This window comes from Heliconius melpomene, chromosome 10 (genome assembly GCF_056956725.1).
Source record: "Heliconius melpomene rosina isolate 202511_hmr_F chromosome 10, ASM5695672v1, whole genome shotgun sequence".
NCBI classification, from domain to species: Eukaryota; Metazoa; Arthropoda; class Insecta; order Lepidoptera; family Nymphalidae; genus Heliconius; species Heliconius melpomene.
This window is the reverse complement of record NC_140398.1, coordinates 14,977,152-14,995,087: the sequence shown is the minus strand read 5'-3', so window position 1 is coordinate 14,995,087 and position 17,936 is coordinate 14,977,152. Positions and strand designations below refer to the sequence as shown.

At 31.1% G+C, this 17,936-nt stretch overlaps 1 protein-coding gene across 1 annotated transcript; it reads right to left on the bottom strand.

Annotated features, from left to right (window-relative positions):
- Position 1: 1 nt before the first annotated feature.
- On the bottom strand, positions 2-17,732 carry Rcd5 (microspherule protein Rcd5). Its single transcript, XM_085190615.1, has 8 exons — positions 17,530-17,732; positions 17,129-17,459; positions 16,605-16,823; positions 15,962-16,118; positions 15,321-15,429; positions 14,652-14,805; positions 890-1,105; positions 2-126 (listed from the first exon to the last, which is right to left on the bottom strand). Exons 1-8 carry the CDS (start codon positions 17,634-17,636, stop codon positions 37-39), a joined length of 1,383 nt encoding a protein of 460 aa, XP_085046741.1. The 5' UTR covers positions 17,637-17,732; the 3' UTR covers positions 2-36.
- Between the last annotated feature and the right edge of the window lie 204 nt (positions 17,733-17,936).

Genomic DNA, 17,936 nt, shown 5'->3' with positions numbered 1-17,936 from the left:
CTTTTGTTTAAAATTTAACCTTTTATTTATTTCAACTTATACAGGTATGTTCACTTTGACCGCTTCTTGTCTGATGGCGCTGATCAAGTCTTGATTTATCAAAAATACGAAGCGAAGTCCCGCAATCTGTACAGACAGAAATGTTATAAATCAGCCACACTATGTAAACCACCGCAACCGACAAACAGCTATCTTGATTGAGTTTTCTATATAAATATACGAGAAAGTCTTTTGAATTATATGTCTGGCGGGAGCTTTGATATATAAATGCGACGAGCATTAATAAAGTAAAATTACTACACAAAACTGTTAATAAAGTAAAATTACTACATATCTACTTAATTGAAAAAAACTTAAATATTTTCTTTTGCTTCCTTCAAATATCGTCTACTTTAAGCCACATATAGTTTAAAGAACTGTGTAATTTTTCAAACTCTATAATCACTAACAAACTAGGTAGTTATACGAATAGTTTTTGATAAATAAAATATTAAAATAATTTCACTTTACTATCAAAGTAAAGGACGTTTACGTATAAACGTGACGTTAAGTAATATACTTGTATCTTTATCGACGTGGGTGCTAACGTTAACATGACATTTTAAGCATATCTCTATAGATGAAATTATAGTACAGTCCGCAACCTAAATATTTTTTTGTATTAATCACCCAACTCGAATTGATAAGTAGAATAATAAAAATAATATCCTACACATGAAAAGGTAGAGTGAAAATGTAACAAAACGGGGAACGAAGCATCTTAGCCCTAGGCTTCCACTTCCCGTGTGCGGAATACAGTATGAAATTGAAAATATTTCTTAACGTCAGGTCCTAACAAAATGTATTAATGTAAAAAAAATATTTCAATAAAAAATTAATGTTTCAATACCTCGATAACACTGTTATGATTGAGTTTCACTTTATTCCCTTGAAGTATTGGACGTCCATCCACAAATATGGGCCGTTTGCCCTCCGATGACATGAAGAAATCCCCGCTATTCCGAAGACGGATTGTGGCTTGCTTCCTTGACACTTTAGCCGCAGGACCCTCTAAAGTCAGGTCTACGTCAATTGTGTGGTCCCTCGTACTACGACCGACGGCGATCTGAAACAAAAAAAAATTAACACGTTTTATGTAGAGTTTTTATAAAGGCTATTAATTTTAAATTAAAAAAAAAATCGTAACGCGAATTATAAATTAAAATCGACCGAATAATAATTCCATATTCAAGTTTTATTTATATTCAACTGCTAATTATTATTTCCTTCATTTACACAAGTGTTAATTATAATACTTAATGAATACCACATTGAACCGACGCAAATACACGACAAATTCCTTTATCGTACACAATATATTCAATGCAAGGTCGAGGAAAGATCACCACTGTATCGATAGACGGTGCTGACAGCTCTTATTGATTGTTATTATAATAAAAATACCATTCAGTTCGAAATATGTTTACATATGCAAGAAAAACAGGTCAATTGTTTAACAGACAACACAAATAATATTGACCGAGTATATAATATAGCATCACGTATCCTGCACACAGCAGGGTAGGCAGAGAGAACTAGGTGTGAACTTCGTTTCTCATTTTCAGGGGAATTGAACGCGAAGGAAACGTAAATATTTCCGTTCGTCAAGTGGAAATCGAACCCACGACCTGTGGCGAATACGTTGCTTTCACATTTTGTGACCTGCTGCCACGCCTGGCCTCAATAGTATATATAACAATGCCTCTTAATTACCTATACAATGTTATGATTTTCGACTGTTAACGTGCAAGTCATACCTTTTTTGTATAGATGAATAATATAATACTGATTCTCAGACACACATAAAAAAATTCTTTTGTCATTAATTTGTACAAATAGCTTTTTGTCATTTATTTGTACAACATGAATTATTAAAGTGTTCGTGAGAAAAAACATCAACAAGAAAAAACAAGAGTAAAGATAATGTAAATAAACAAACCGAATAAAAAATAATACATTTAGAATTTTCTTGCTGACAGTACCTCTTTATAATTCACATTTATAATTTGCATTTATTAAACAAACATGATAAGTTGTCAACGCCAATAGCGTTGATAACGTTATCAGCAGATACATATTGCGAGTTGTAGAGCTTGTACTTTTAGAATATCATACGTTTATTTTAATTTTGTGTCGACTCTTTCATATAGGTACAACATAATATTTATTGTATTTTAAAATGTGACGTGAACGTTTAAAGTTTTAACATGCCGTATAAGTGAAGTACAGTAAAAGAAAAAAAGAAAGTATAAAGAAATTTAATATAGGTACCTACGTATATTTACTTAATTTTAAATTAAAGGAACATAAATAAAACAGTGTGCCCAATCTTATCTCCTTTACGAAGTAACCTTTTAGTATGTAAGTCATAACCTGGCAGAAGAGATCTCAGTTAAATATAAAGTAAGAAGTCAAAAGGAAAAATATGTTAATTTGGGTTTTTTTAAGTATAACAAAATATATCATACATGTCGGTCTTACAAGAGTGAAGATAAAGAATGTAATATTTGCACTTTCAAATTTGTAGCACCGGATAGCACTTAGTTTTGAACGTTAAACCATAATATTTCGTTGATGCCTTTATAAAAGTGTAATTAGTAGAAAACAAATAAATTCTATAGAAATGTTTCAAAAAACGCATTTTTACAGATATCAGTTAGAAATGAAGACAACCCAACAAGTAGGTACAATTGCTTATATACAATATCATTTTGTCAAATGAGGTGAATGAGGGTAATTTCGTAAACTACTACAGATATCGGATATCGTAAGAGGCAAAGTAACAAATACCTAAACGTCACTTATCAACTCGTAACTACTTCCTATAGTTTTTTTAAATTTTTTCCAAAAAAGAAACTAAATTTACTTACAACTTATGTCATATGTGACGATTTCTGTCATACTCTAGCCACATTGCCATCTGGTTAGAAATATCACATTTTTGTGAATGAATTAAGTCTTATTATTACGACGATGATTATTATGTTGTACGACATCGCTGTGCTAACGTTTAATTATTCTGAAAAGCATTTTATCGTATTTTCCATACAATAATTTTAATTGTGGCGATAATACTTGCACGTTTTATGCATTAAAAAAAGGCATTATAATTTGCCAATTGGTCAAACTAATGCTTTTAAATTTATCATCATTTATATGACATAAGCTGAGATTAAAGAAGCACTAAAATTTTTGGATTAAGCAGAGCATCCACTCTCAACCTCCTGGAGGGTGACATTATACTTATCACCACCTCGTATCCAAACCAGGTAACATATCTTGAAAAACTTATTGTTCAAAATCCTCTAAGAATATTTTTTTTCTTCATAAACTAACAAATTGTTATATGACAAATGTATTTTGCGTGTTCTATATAATGTAAAGTATTGAGAATATTTTCTGTATTGAGAGTATTGTAAAGTATTATTACGTGGATAGCCTCACTAAACGAGACTCGCAAGTAGATACACTACTGGACTGCTTATAAATATTTACAAGAAAAACAACTTAAAATAAATGCCTTACCCAATATGCAAAGAAACCGATAAACCTAAAAAATTATATAAAAATAATAAAATTATTTAAAAGTGAAAAGAAAAATATAATATGGCATCCAACAGAAACATTGTTGTTACTTATTTAAATAAGATCTTATCATTTGGATGACGTCAAATATTTTTAAAAGAATTATTATCAAATTGTGTAATTGTTAATAATTCTGTATAAACAGGCATTATAATCAAGGTGAACGCGCTTACAAAATGAACGAATAACGACTTTAATACCTCAAGTAGGATGGATATCCTTAGAAAATTAAGTAGAATTTTTTATAGATCTTACAATTTTTGTTTCACAAACTTTTCGATTAAATATTTTTTTTGTAACGACGTACCAAGGTCTCTACCAAAGTTTGTAGAGCTCTATATAATACATTTTTTACGATATTTTGTTATTATTTCACTAACTTGACCAGAATATATTTGTTCTTATGAACGATTTTCATTTATTATTATTGCATATTTAATTTTCATAATAAGATATATTTAAAAAAAATAGTTTATTATAAAAATATTTTATAAAAACGTTTCATATTCATTAGAATATATTTTGATTGTTACAATGCAAATAAAATAAATTAGTTATTACTGTGTAAAAAAAACTATAAAGAATATGTAAAAATAGTAGGTATTAGGTAGTAGTATCCGATCGTTAGAGCTACAGAATCTAGGAAACTAATGTATAAGACACTTCCGTGCCCCAATATCCGCTTTTCCGGAGGTATTGCGTGTTGAAGGTGACATAGGTGACGGAGCGCAACAAATGAAAATATTAAATATTTAATACCCTCGAATGGGAATCGAACCCACAATCAACGCAAGTACAATCCGATACTAGTGCGCCTGCGCCACGACGGCCTCAAAAAACAGTAAAAATAATATATAATTTAACATAGCAATTTGGCAAAGTGAAGGCTATGTGTTAGGAAATTTATAAACAATTTATATTCATAAAAGTGTATATATATGGCAGGACGTTAACTTAGACGCTAATCGATTTTAAGCATATGAACAATATCCAAGAAAACTTGTCAAATCTACCACATTCAGAGTTTTCATACAAAATATTACTAATATGTGGGACTTGGTAATAATCCTTAGACTGTGCTGACTCTATGCATTACCAGATTACATTCTCTTCCCATGCGATTCACATTACGTGTAACATTATTGTGCATCAAATATAATAAATTTAGCTTCACATGGTATGCTTCATATAGCAGGATAGGCAAATTGAACTTAGTGTTAAAACACTAATTTCCCCACTTTCGGTGCAATATTTCCGTGACATTGCGGAACTCAACGTCGCTCTTAGTATTCCTACCATTGCAAGGAAATTAAATAGCAAGGTAAAACTACTAACAAAAAAGTAATGTTTTTGTTAGTAGGACCGTCCTTGTGTATATATTTCTTAAATAAACTCAGTTTTTCCAATCACACCAAAACGTAAATTATTCATATTAAACGCAAATTTCGCGGGTGGGTTCTATTCTCGCTCGGGGGAACGAATTAATATTTATTAATATTTTAATTTCCAATACCAGTCAACAAGCAATGCCTCAAAAATCGGCGGAGAGTGGTGAACGGAGTGCCTTAATATCCAGATTCCCTCTAACTACCCTTCTATATACGGGTAACTATACTTCTAAATAAACGTAAACACCTAATTAAAACAATTAACATTTACATAATATTCTTCAATCAAACAAGACGTCGACGCTGGAATAAGAAATGAAACGTGCGTAGTAGAGTGCCTACTTACGGAATAGCGTATTAATTGAATTAGACTCGCATTAGTCGAGGGCAAAAGTAAGCCCATTTTAAGCAAAGTAAAGGATAAATCCGGATGTTTGGTATGATATTTATAATTTAAATATTTTGTAAGATACTTGTAAGATATTTGTAAGTAAAATCAAATTTAAGCAAAGTAATTTGATTTTACTCTTAAATTTATAAAAAAAAACTTTTTGTAACAGAAGTATAATCCGTGATAGAGTTCAGTAGCTCTATATCAAAACGATCTAGAAATTATAATAACAAAATTATTATATGGATAAAGCATAGTTAATAGATATATTTAAATAAATTTTAATATTTATCAACAATACAGCAAGTAAATGAGGTAGTCAATTAGGTACACCAGCAGACCATAAAATTTTAACTACAAGCGTAATAAAATAATAAATTTTGACATGAGATTTTTGATAAAATCTACCAAAAATTATCATAACATAATATATCGTACTAAAACTCTAGTCGGTACTATAAAGTCAACTTTAAGGAAGAAAACTTTAATCGTATTATTTGTTGTTTTATTATAATTTTGGAATTTGGACTACCTGATTCTCAGCTATTATGAGGTCAATAGTGGAGCAGGGGCACAAGGTTATGGGTACAATTCCCATTAGATTTAATATTTTCATCTCGCTCTAGTTTCGAGGCAAAGCGCGGCGTTGAATTACACCACTCAACTATGCTTTGTCTCCAGTATGCGGCTGAAAGTGAGGAACGGAGATGCCTAAATGAGAACGGAGACTAATATTAGATTGCCAGGATTCCTTCCTGCGTATAAAAATACATTAAATTAAAACTCAAATTCCACGTCTACCTTCATATTTGGCTTACCATTATAAATAACAAACTTGAACTGAAATAAATGTTATCTCAACATAACGGGTTATCAGGGGAACATTCGTGAATTAGAAGCAACATCATAATAGATACTACAGTTACTGCCTAGTATTTGTACGTCTGTCAACCGTCACTTAGCGTTCTTGTGGTCTCAGATACGTGCTAATGAGTAAATGTTATTTTACCCGTTAGACACTAGGAAATATTTCTTTATAATAATTTATAGACAAAGTAATATTTATATTCATATATATAAATATAAACGGTGTAAGATGAGGTACTCTTGGATGAATTGGATAAAGACTTTATGTCAAAATAAGATGAGGAAAATGAAAGTAATTTCAAACGATTTTTTTACTGGATGGAGTTTCAATCTACCGACATTAAAATACAAAAGATTTCGATTAACTCCCTATTGGGCTAATTTGGTGTTAATAAAAATAGTATTTATTTAATACTAGAAATATTTTTATGATGCTCTTTACTTAAAGTCAAATATATAAAATGTTTTTCTTAATAAATATAAAAATTATCTAATAACCTTGTACAGTTTGTATACCTACTTGTAGATTTAGTATGTGTTAATAAAAAAAATATAAAATTTTATGGCAATTACGTTTACCTACGCTGGACTATATCCGTTTAATGAATTTAAAATTCACTTTTTACTCAATCTATCTCACCCCTGAAATAAGCGAAAAGAATATGATAATAATACATTCGGTTACTCAACTTTTAACATCCACATGTTGAATGACAGAGCCCAAAAGCTATGGTTTGAATAACTACGTAAGGAAAACGAAAATTGAAAATGAACTTAAATGTAAAGTAAAGTACATTTGGTAAATTGACAAATTACCTATTAATAAAAAATTACCTATTAAATTTTTTAATATTTTTAAATTCATATTACTGTAAAACTAATCTCCAATTTCAACAATTACTAAGAAAACAAAAATACTTAATTAATGAAGTAAAAGTTAATGAAGTAATATTCCAAAAAAAAAGTTAATGAAGTAATATTCCAAAACATGTAAAATTTTACTTCAATTCTTGATATCGTATATATCTACATTGTCAGCCGTTATCGGCTTAACCATATCCCCGAGTATAATAGGCTTGAAACATTTAATATTAAGTAGCAAGTACCTATCTATTAACGTCACGGTGTCGAAAATATCTGTTTTTAATTTAAAGAATTGAAAATAATTGATTTATTTACATTACAATACATCTAAATACAAAAGATAGATGGGGCCAAGTGTTAAAACACTTCAATCCTGACTTTGCCTCCAGGCATTGTGTTGAGTGGTGGAATTCAACGCCGCGCTTTGCTTCGATACCAGAGCAAAGTAATGAAAATATTCATTTACTCGAGTGGGAATCGAACCCACCACCTGTGCCACTGCGCCAGTACTGGCCTAAAAAATTAAACACCAAAGTGTATTGTACCTTGACGTCTGTTGGAGGCACATTGAATAAGTTATGGCTATGACAATATAACCTATTGATTTACTATTTAATGAATTCAAATTTATTTCTTATTAATTATATTCTGTAAAATTGGGCTTTGAAGAATAGTAATATACAAATTGTATTTGTCAAGGCGATATTATTTGTACCTTAGTTATGTATATTGAATCTAATAGGATAAGTGTGCGCAAAGATTTACTATAACAATTCAAGAATTACACAGTTCTAAAAATCTCTCGCTTCTAAAATAAATAAAGCTTCTCTAAAAAAAAGTCCATCCATTTATTTTCATATCCAATTCGAGCTGTGGACAAATTCTATAGAAAAAAATTATCATCCTTTATCTTTACCATTACAACGCCAATAGCTGGCCTTCTGTTGCAACGCATTATTCTTTATCAAAGTCATAAAATATTTTACAACACGATTTCGACAATTTCAATTTCATGAAATATGCACTGCGTCGAATATAACTTCAGTAGGTAGGTAGGTACACGGAACTGTTAGGATTGAAAATTTTAAATATTTTTCAAAACGAACCACAGAATTGTTTGGTTTTTAGAATTTTAGATTAGTTATGTATGGAATTAATGTCTATTGAATGTAATGCAGGATAGCTGCCAACTAATGTAATAGATTGTACCATTGATTTTGAAAAGAGCAACTGTTGAGTTTCTTGCCGGCTCTTCTCAGCAGAACTGCCTTCCGAACCGGTGGTAGCTTTTTCTTCATATGTTCATTCGACGATTCAAAAGTGCTTATTATAAGTTTATTTGAATAAAGAATATTTTGAATTTGAATTTTGAATTTGAGTTATAGCATAGTATATATAGTGCTCATTACGTATTCATAACTACTGAATATTTAACAGTTAAAATTTTAGATATTACCATATTAGTAAGGCCGATTGCGTATATGCAAAATCTTTTTAAAAATGAATGATAGGTTTTTATATGGTACGCAGCGGGAACTTGGGAACTTAGTAACAAGACAATCCCCACTTTCTGCCGGACCTTTAATTCTGGAGGCGTGACGGGCAGAGTGGCGGAACCGCCGCGCTTTGCCTCTTAAACAGAGCCAGGAAATGAAAGAATTTAATTATCTTATTTCCTCGAGTGGGAATCGAACCCACAAACTATTTTGTCTTCTGTCACACGCATGTGGCCCTCTTCTTAATAATTAAAATTGAATTAAAATTTGACTTTAAAAATTACATAATTTTTAAAGTAACATTTATGAAAATCATCAGATACACTACGTAAAATAACAAATCGAGCAAATAGCATACGGCTCAAAGCTCTAAACACGTTGAAGTACCGCATAAAATAAGAACTAAAGTTTGTTGAAGACATGGCCCAAATTCAATATTCTTTTTTCGTATAGTATAGTCATTTATACAATAGGTACACTGTACGATCAACGATTAAAACTTAATGTCAAAATTGCACACATGCATTTTAAAGAAATGATTACATAAAAAAATCGAATATAATTGCATATTCTAAAAGAAATACATAAAAATAACACTCAAAAATAGCACAAAACTAAATTAAGACAACCACTAAGACAATACTTCTAAAAATAAGATAATTCAAAATATATATACAGATATGTAGAAACAAAAAGACGTGGCCCATATAACTAAATGATTCACCGGACATTGACAAAGTTCCATCTTAGTTGCATTCAATGCAGTCGGTGTGCAATATTTTGCCGATACCGCCGAAACAATGACTTTGTTTGAAAACGTTTTGTAAACAATTTGAAACACAACGTTTCGTGACGAAAACCAATACACGACCACACCAAGATCGACATCATTTAGTGCTGAATACGGCAGGAATTTTACTTAGATTATTGTAATCTAAAGGAAAATTGCTTAACTATACCCGATTCACGACTGTAAAAGTTTAGAAACGTAAAGGTTTATTTTTCACGCTGTATTAGCTACGCATGTAGCAGAGTAGGCCGAGTGAGCCTAGAGTTAAGACACTCTACTCTACACTTTCCGCATCTAATTCAACATCGCACTTTGCCTCGCGTAAAAAAATATTAAACATTTAACTTATTAAAACATAAAAACTTATGTCACGTTATGTATGTACAAATGTATGCATATATCGATTTGCCCGAAAAAACATGCAATGAGTTTTTATCTACTGGACTTATCTTATCTACAGTTTATATTAGAGATACAGCGATATTTTTCTTAAGTTCTTGTAAAGCTTTTTAAATTGAATTTCAGAAGCGGCTTTGATAAACTACAATAAAAAAGATGTAATATACTAATATTACTACTAAGTACAATAAAATAATTGAAATTAACTGATACTTAACCAATTAATTAAGTAATAAGTGTTATGTTTCCTGTATAATTGTGATTAATAAAACTCTATATATTGTATGACCTGTTTTCTGCTATCACTAGCAATTGTCTTATTATCTAGGTAAAATTATAAAGAATCGTTTCTTATTTATTTACTCAGAAAAATGGAATGTAAATTTATCAATTGTAATTTTTTATTTAAAAATACAGTCGAATTGATAACCTCCTTTTCTTACAGAAGTCGGTTAAAAAAGGAAAATAAACGATTCATGTTACGAAATTCATGGTACAAATACAAAATTCTATATTTCTATTCATATAAAGATGTGTGTGAATTCAAAACAATAAATATTACAAAATGATAGTGAAATATTTTTTATTTCAAAATAAAAAATATTTTTAAAAAACATATAATAACTATGCATAAAAACACAACAGTTACGATTTCGTGTAACACAAAATTAAATTTCTGTATAGCTCCTATCACACAAATAAAACAATGACGTGATAATTTAACATTAACACGCGATATAGGGATATCATTATCTATTCAATACGGGAAGTGTTTGTAATATTGCATATACTTAATATATATAATATTATATAATACGTACGTTTTTTGTTCCGGATAGGCAAAAATGTTCTTTACAGTCTTAAATTTAATTAAGTTCAATAGGTTCATCTTAATACCGCGTATTATATATTATACAATACATACATAACACCATAGATTATATATAACTATGGAGTTCGCAGTTAGATAAACTCAAAGCAGTATTAGGACAAAAATAAACCAAGGATAAGGAAAGCAGCGAACATTTTTAAATATCTCGAACTAAAACGGATCTATGCATAAAAAAAAAAAATTATATAAAACCACAAGTTAATTTTATGGACCAGTTACATTTTAAATTCTTGCTGTGTCAAATATATAAAACTATTCAACAATCATCTAAAGAGCAATTATTATTATATATTTATACGGTAATTCATCATCGTAAAAGTCTGTTAGGCCAAACATGTCAACGATCGACTTGTCATAAAAAACACATAGATTATATATAATTATTATTACCTTTTACCAGTAAATGAGAGAGATAACTAATTTATAAAATTAACAAAACATTATTATGTACTAGTTTAAAAAAAAAACTATATATTTTCTTATGAAGAAAAATACAATATAAGTATATCAAAAAGTTTCGATAAGAAACTACCACGCTGCGATGCAAAATAAGCAATTCGAAAGACTATTTCCAAATGCAATCTTTGTAAAAGAATTTTAAACTACAAATATTTCAATTTCATTCAACAACAATACAAAGTTAATTTTTAAAAAACAAATCTGACCCGTGTCCTTGATACTCTATCGGACCGTGACACACATGTGAGCCATTCCATATCGATCCTCAATCAAATTGATTTTACCCACTGCACGTTTACAATCAAACGTTTCATCACAGCTACCGGTTGGAAAAGTGAAAACAGGCGTTGTTTACGCATACATTCGCAGTTTTAAATCATTCTTTATTTTTTTTTAATTATTAATTTCAATAAAGGTCGTCATGGCGCAGCGGCACAAGGCTATGTGACTGTAACGCCAAGGTTAGTGCGATCCCTACTCGAGGAAGTGAAATATTTATTTACGTTTATATTTAAATTACTTCGCTCGAGGCAAAGCGCGGCGTTGAGTACTGCCACTCAACACGCAATGTCTCCAGAATTCGGCAGGAATGGAGTGTCTCAACACTAGGTTCTCTCTGCTTACCCCACTGTGTGTGTGCAGCGTGAAGCTGATAAATTACAATGTAAATATTGAACAATTACGAACATTTTCTTTTAAAGTAAATGAACTGTTGCAACAACCGTTATCATTGTTATCATCAAAAGCTATATTAATAGAACAATGAAATGGACAAAGTCAATAATAACAATATAATATAATATATTGAAGTACTGGAAAGTTATTGGAGTGCTTAGATATTAAGATAACGTATTATATTTAGATATGTGTCACATGTGTTCAAAGTTTACAGTCACCATAACTACGAGATCACAACAGTGACAATGACACAAAAACAAAATACACTGCCCCAGTTATTAATCGCCATGTCGGTTATTAGAAAACAGACGACGTATGAGTAATAAATAAATATACAAATACATACACTATTATATTAAATGTGGTTTAACGAAATAATAAATTACAATAATTTAGGCAACAGACAGCCATGAAATTTTTATAGATTTTTTTCGACTTTGCAAAAACTACATTCATTCGTTACATATGGTATTAAAATAATATTTATTTTATATAGCTATAGCCTTGATTCTTACTTCACTTACTATAATTTTTAAATCTATATATATAAAATCGAAAAGTCACTCACTCATCACGAAATCTCAGAAATTACATGTTCTAGGAATTTCAAATTTTGCATAGGAGTTATATATAGGACGTAGGTGCTCGCTAAGACGGGAATTTGCAATATTCGACTTCTAAAGGGTTGTTTTTGGGGTCGAAAGTTTGCATGAAACTTCGTTACTACAAATGCTATGAGTCTCAAATTTTGCATAGACGTCACTAGGACGTAGCCATGGAGACAGAAAATAATAACATAATTCACGCGGGTGAAACCGCGAGCGGGCCGCTAGTAACAATATATACCAAATTCAATTTTTCATATTCATAAATAAATATTTGAATTATAAAATAATCAAGGACAGAACGTGGTGGTGCAGGGACACAAGCATGCAACTATAAACTGATGATTGTGGGTTCAAATCCAACTTAGGGGAACAAAATATTTAATATTTTCATTTCCTCACGTTACGTTACTCAACACACAATGTCTCAAGAATTCAGTGGTAGTGGCGAACGCAAGTGTCGTAATGGAAATAATGCAATAGTGTTAGGGCACTGGGCACCTATATCCCAGTGCCCTCCGCCTACCCAGCTAAGTATGTTCGAAATAAAAAGTGAAGGTAAAATAAATACTCTTCATTATTTAAGTATTATTAGAGTATTGTAAATTACCTTACAAATAAAAAAAGTAACAATTTTTTTTTTAAATTAGCAGAAAATTACTTTTTGCATGGCAATATTTTTTATAAAATAATGTAAAGCGTGTAAATGTTACACATATTCATAATATTTACATATGTATATTACGCATATTAATTAATGCCACCGTTAAACAATCGTGTACAAGCACGGAATGGTTGTAAACTTAATTCAAACTCGATGGAATATCTATAGGCCGCAGTCATGGTGTTTTATAAATGAAATATTTGCTTATCGTATTTTTTAAGTAAACTATATATTAAAGTAAATTTATTCTTTTATCTAATTAATAACACAAAGCCTGTAAAATTGTGTGACACAAACTGAGGTTGCCATCATTTGAATTCATTTTTCCAATTGCAGATGACTGCAAGCAAAGTGGTAGGCAAAACGTATGACTGAAAGCGCGACAGGTAGTGGGTTCGATTACCACTTGAGAAAATTAAATATTTAATATTTTCATTTCCTGGCTCTGGTAACGAAGCAAAGCACGGCGTAGTCCCGCCATTCAGCACGCAATGCCTCCAAAAGTCTGGGGAAAGTGGCAAAGGAAAAGTTGTAAAAGGAACAGTGTATCTTAGCACTAGGTTCCCAGGGTCCCTATACCTACTCTCCTACACACGTAAGTGTTAGTTACTGCCTACCCAGCAATATACAGGAGATGAGTAAATCTATACTAATATAATAAAGCGGAAGAGTTTGTTTGTTTGTTTGTTTGTGTTTGTTTGAACGCTAAGATCTCTGGATCTACTGGATCGATTTACTTTGTTTTTGTTTTGTATGAAAACTGCATTCTTCAGAAGTGCTATAGGCTATATAACATTACATTACACGTATAAACTAATAAATTAGAATACTTTCTAATTTGACATGCAATTTATTCTGCCATGTTAATAACAACCGTCATCGCTACGCGACCGCGTTCGTTACCGCGTCATTTTGATATTCATCCTTATGAAAATAAATATAAAAGTCACTTTTAGCATTTCATCTAGATTGAAATTATATTTCTATAGAAATTATATTCTTATATTTCAAGCAGGCATAGCCGCGTCCGGGTCCGCTAGTCTAAAATAAACATGACCTAATTAATTTGAAATATTAAAGTTTAATATTTAAACTTTCAAATACAATTATTAAGAAAAATCTATTCTTCAGAATAACAAACACAACAAACAAACAAAACATATAAGTCCTTTTAACCATAAGTAAATTGAAATTTTAATATTTTGTTTAGTAGGTTTTAATTTATATATTTACTTAAATTCACTTATGCAGTTATGTAAATCAATTGTTTATCAATAGTCTGGTTGTCATATGTGTATTGGTTTGAGGTCAGAGCCTTGTCAGATATTTTCAAAGATATTAGTAGTATTTTATGTTGTTGCCTTTGTGGCGCAGGAGCACAAGGGTGTGACTGTAACGCGACGGTTGTGAGTGCAAATCCCACTCAGTGATTTTTTTTTCTCTTTGGTATCAAGTTAAAGCGCGACGTTCAGTTTCACCACATGACACGCAATATGTACCCTCCTACATGAGATGTGATTATCAAAGCACCCACCTCCCTCGACCGCATCAGGTACCGCACGTGGCGGCCGCGCAACACCGCCAGCGTGTTCTTGTCGAGCTCCACGCCGCCGCCTACCACCGACTGCACCAGCACCTGCCAGCGCGACAGAGAGTTCTCCAGCAGACGAATGTCTTTTTTCTCTATCCTGGATAATAGTTTTTAATGAAATAAAAATTTAATAGATCTGTCTTTAGTATGTTTAAACAAAGCGCATTCATTCTTTTCAAAAAATAGGCATTTGCAAAAATAGATACACATGTCTTAACACTAAATTCTCATATTCCTTCTGTCAACTCTGCTATGTGCGGGATACAGCATAAAGCAAAAGTGAAAAAAATATTGAATTAGACATTTAAAACTGTTTATAAAATTTGGCATAATTTCTGAGAGCAGTTGTCGAAACACAAGTGTTAAGATTTGTCAAATAAGTTGGCCAAATTCGATGACTACATAATTAATTGCATTTACACACAAACTGCATTTAAATAGTATTTTAGCTAAACATTCGCATTATATTTATAAATAATTATATATTATCTATTTTTATTCTCATGACAAGCCAAGAGAAGAATGCATAAATGCAACATCCAAGTATTATATTACATCACATTTAACAGTAATATTATAATATATGATTTATATTATTATTTTAATGAATACCTGTCAGCAAACTGCAGTTCTCTTTCAATATCATCATCCTTAAAATCATTTAGTTCTGAATCAACCATTGTGTCTTCAGCGTCAGAAAAGGTGGTGACATCATCTTTGGCTTAAAATAAAAAAAAAATCCTTTAGCTTCACACTGTATTCTGCACATTACATATATTTTCAAGCTAGTAAGTAAGATAAATAGAATGAATTTTATTTCAAGACACTCTGTTCCCCACTCATCGCCCAATTTTACGAGACATTGCGTGTTATATGTGGCGCAACTAAACGCCGCAATTTGTCTTGTTACCAGAAAGAAGAAATAAAAAATGACTATAAAGGTACACAACCATATTACTTGCCAGCAGTATTATAATTTTAACTTTTAGTATTCTTCTCTCTATTAATTTTCTTCTTATCCCACTAACAGTTTAATTATGATAATATTACTTAGGTGGTAAAGTAATAAAAATTATGCAAATAAATGTAATTTTACTAAGTAATATGGAGAGTTGTATGTTTACATTATATAACAAAACTTTATTTCTTTGTAAATTATTCAATTATTGTTATTGTCAAATATGAAGGATATATGTTATGTTTTAATTATGCAAAGAAATATATTATAATTATTAACATATAAAGATGCACACCTTTAGGCAATGGCTGTACAGTTTGATCTGGTAACAATTGATATTGCTTCATTAGTTGCCAGTGTGCCATCAGAGATTTAGCAGTTCTTGTTGCATAAAACACATGTGGGTTCTGCTCCAATAATTCTTGAAACTTTTCTGGAGCCGGAAGTGAGTTCTGAGAAATAAAATTAATATGTATATATGTTTGGTTACAAGAACAAGATTTTCATCAAATAACCTATTCATGATATTTTTCAAGTAAATATTTTGTATTTATTAATTTAAGTAAAATAAATTTTATTTGTGGCGCAATGACACAGCATCTGACTGTAGAGGTAGGCACAACCGTTATGAGTTCTATTTCCACTTAGGGGTATGAATTATTTTAATTTTGTCTCCCTTATAACAAGACAAAGAAAAATGTAATGTTCTGCCACTAAAAATATAATGTTTTGATAACTAGGCGGTACACAGAGAATGAAATGTCTTAGCACTTGGCTTCCTCTGGGTATCCATATATGTAGATGGATAAAGCTGAAATTGTATAAAATTTTGATCAAGAAGATATTCTTATCTTCTTCATCAATATTCATGCTGATAATACTATATTTCATCTAAGCACAATATGATCTAAATTTACAACTATTTAACAATTACTTACACTAGGTAATGTGCCAAGCAAATCTTCTTCAGCAGTAGAATATAATGCTTGTTGTTGTACAGCAGCTACTAAATCCGGATGTAAGTTGCGCATTGCAGCTATAGCCACTCTTGACACCTCAGCATTGTATAGCAAAGCATACCATCGAGACTGTAGTTCTCCAACAGTGAATCGACAGGAAAACTTCACTCCTCTGTGCACTATACGTAAGTCATTGGTCTGAAAATACATACAGTACCCTTTGTAATAAATAAAATTATCTCTATTCTGCCTAATAAATTATTATTTTTAATTTACAATCCATTTCACAATCAAACTTGTTTCTTGTTACTGTGATATACTCTAAAAAGCATCATATTCACTCTCAATAACAACATTGTGTCATTATTGAGTCAAAAATAGGGCTTTCTACATTGTCATAATTAGTAATTAAAAACTGCAGCTATATATGTTATTACTTCAATTGGCAGCAGAAAAGTTTATGATGATTTTTATAAGATAAGTAACAAGTTTAAAAAAAAAACCTGTTGCACTCCCAATATGAGAGCTAAGTCATCTGTTGGTTTCCATCTTCCCAAATCCTTCGTGGATAATTGACTAAGTTGCCCCTTACGCCTTGGTTTTCGTCCTATACTCCCCCCACCCGATATTTTGCTGGAAGCTCTACGTTTTTCTGGTGCAGGTGTAACAGGTGTCGTTGGTGGAGCAGCAACAATAGGAAATTCTGGTAGGTGACTTGTATAGGACTGCGTTCTTATTCGTTTTTCATTTTTACCAAAGGATGCTCCAGGCAAACCTAAGCTGTACTCCACTAGTTCATCATCAAAACGCCTCCTTTTTATAGATCTTGACGAACTGAAAACAGTTAAAATTACTATAGCAAAAATTTTACGTTACAATAATTGCGATTTGTTAATATATCTACCTTCGCCTCTTTGTGTTACTGTCTTGCGTTGCATCAAACTGCATAGGTGTTGCTCCAGCATAATCATTGCTATCAGATGCATTGGATGGTGTGGCAGGGAAATCCATGCCCACAAAAAAAAATATTAATATAATAAGCGAAAACAACAAATTCAACAAAATATTTTGAAGTGTCAACTATGAAGTTGTAAACCACGCACAGATAATATAGTATGATTCACAGACTAATAAAACGGAATAAAACATTTTTCAGGCTCACGCTGATCCCGGGGGAACGACAGTTGTAAGTTCGATAAAATCTGGAGGGATCACGATTGCACTCGCTCTTGTGCCCTATGGCATGATGCCGCATAAAATTCATAAAATCATAATAATATACGATAAATATTTTATGGACGCTATTTATTT

What these genes read in the sequence shown, in the direction of transcription:
- Rcd5 (XM_085190615.1), bottom strand. Translation starts at nt 17,636, where the DNA reads ATGGATTTCCCTGCCACACCATCCAATGCATCTGATAGCAATGATTAT. An exon ending in AGTAACACAAAGAGGCGAAG is followed by an intron (nt 17,460 to 17,529) that starts GTAGATATATTA and finishes AACTGTTTTCAG; the next exon opens with TTCGTCAAGATCTATAAAAA. An exon ending in ACCTGATGCGGTCGAGGGAG is followed by an intron (nt 1,106 to 14,651) that starts GTGGGTGCTTTG and finishes TTTTTGTTTCAG; the next exon opens with ATCGCCGTCGGTCGTAGTAC.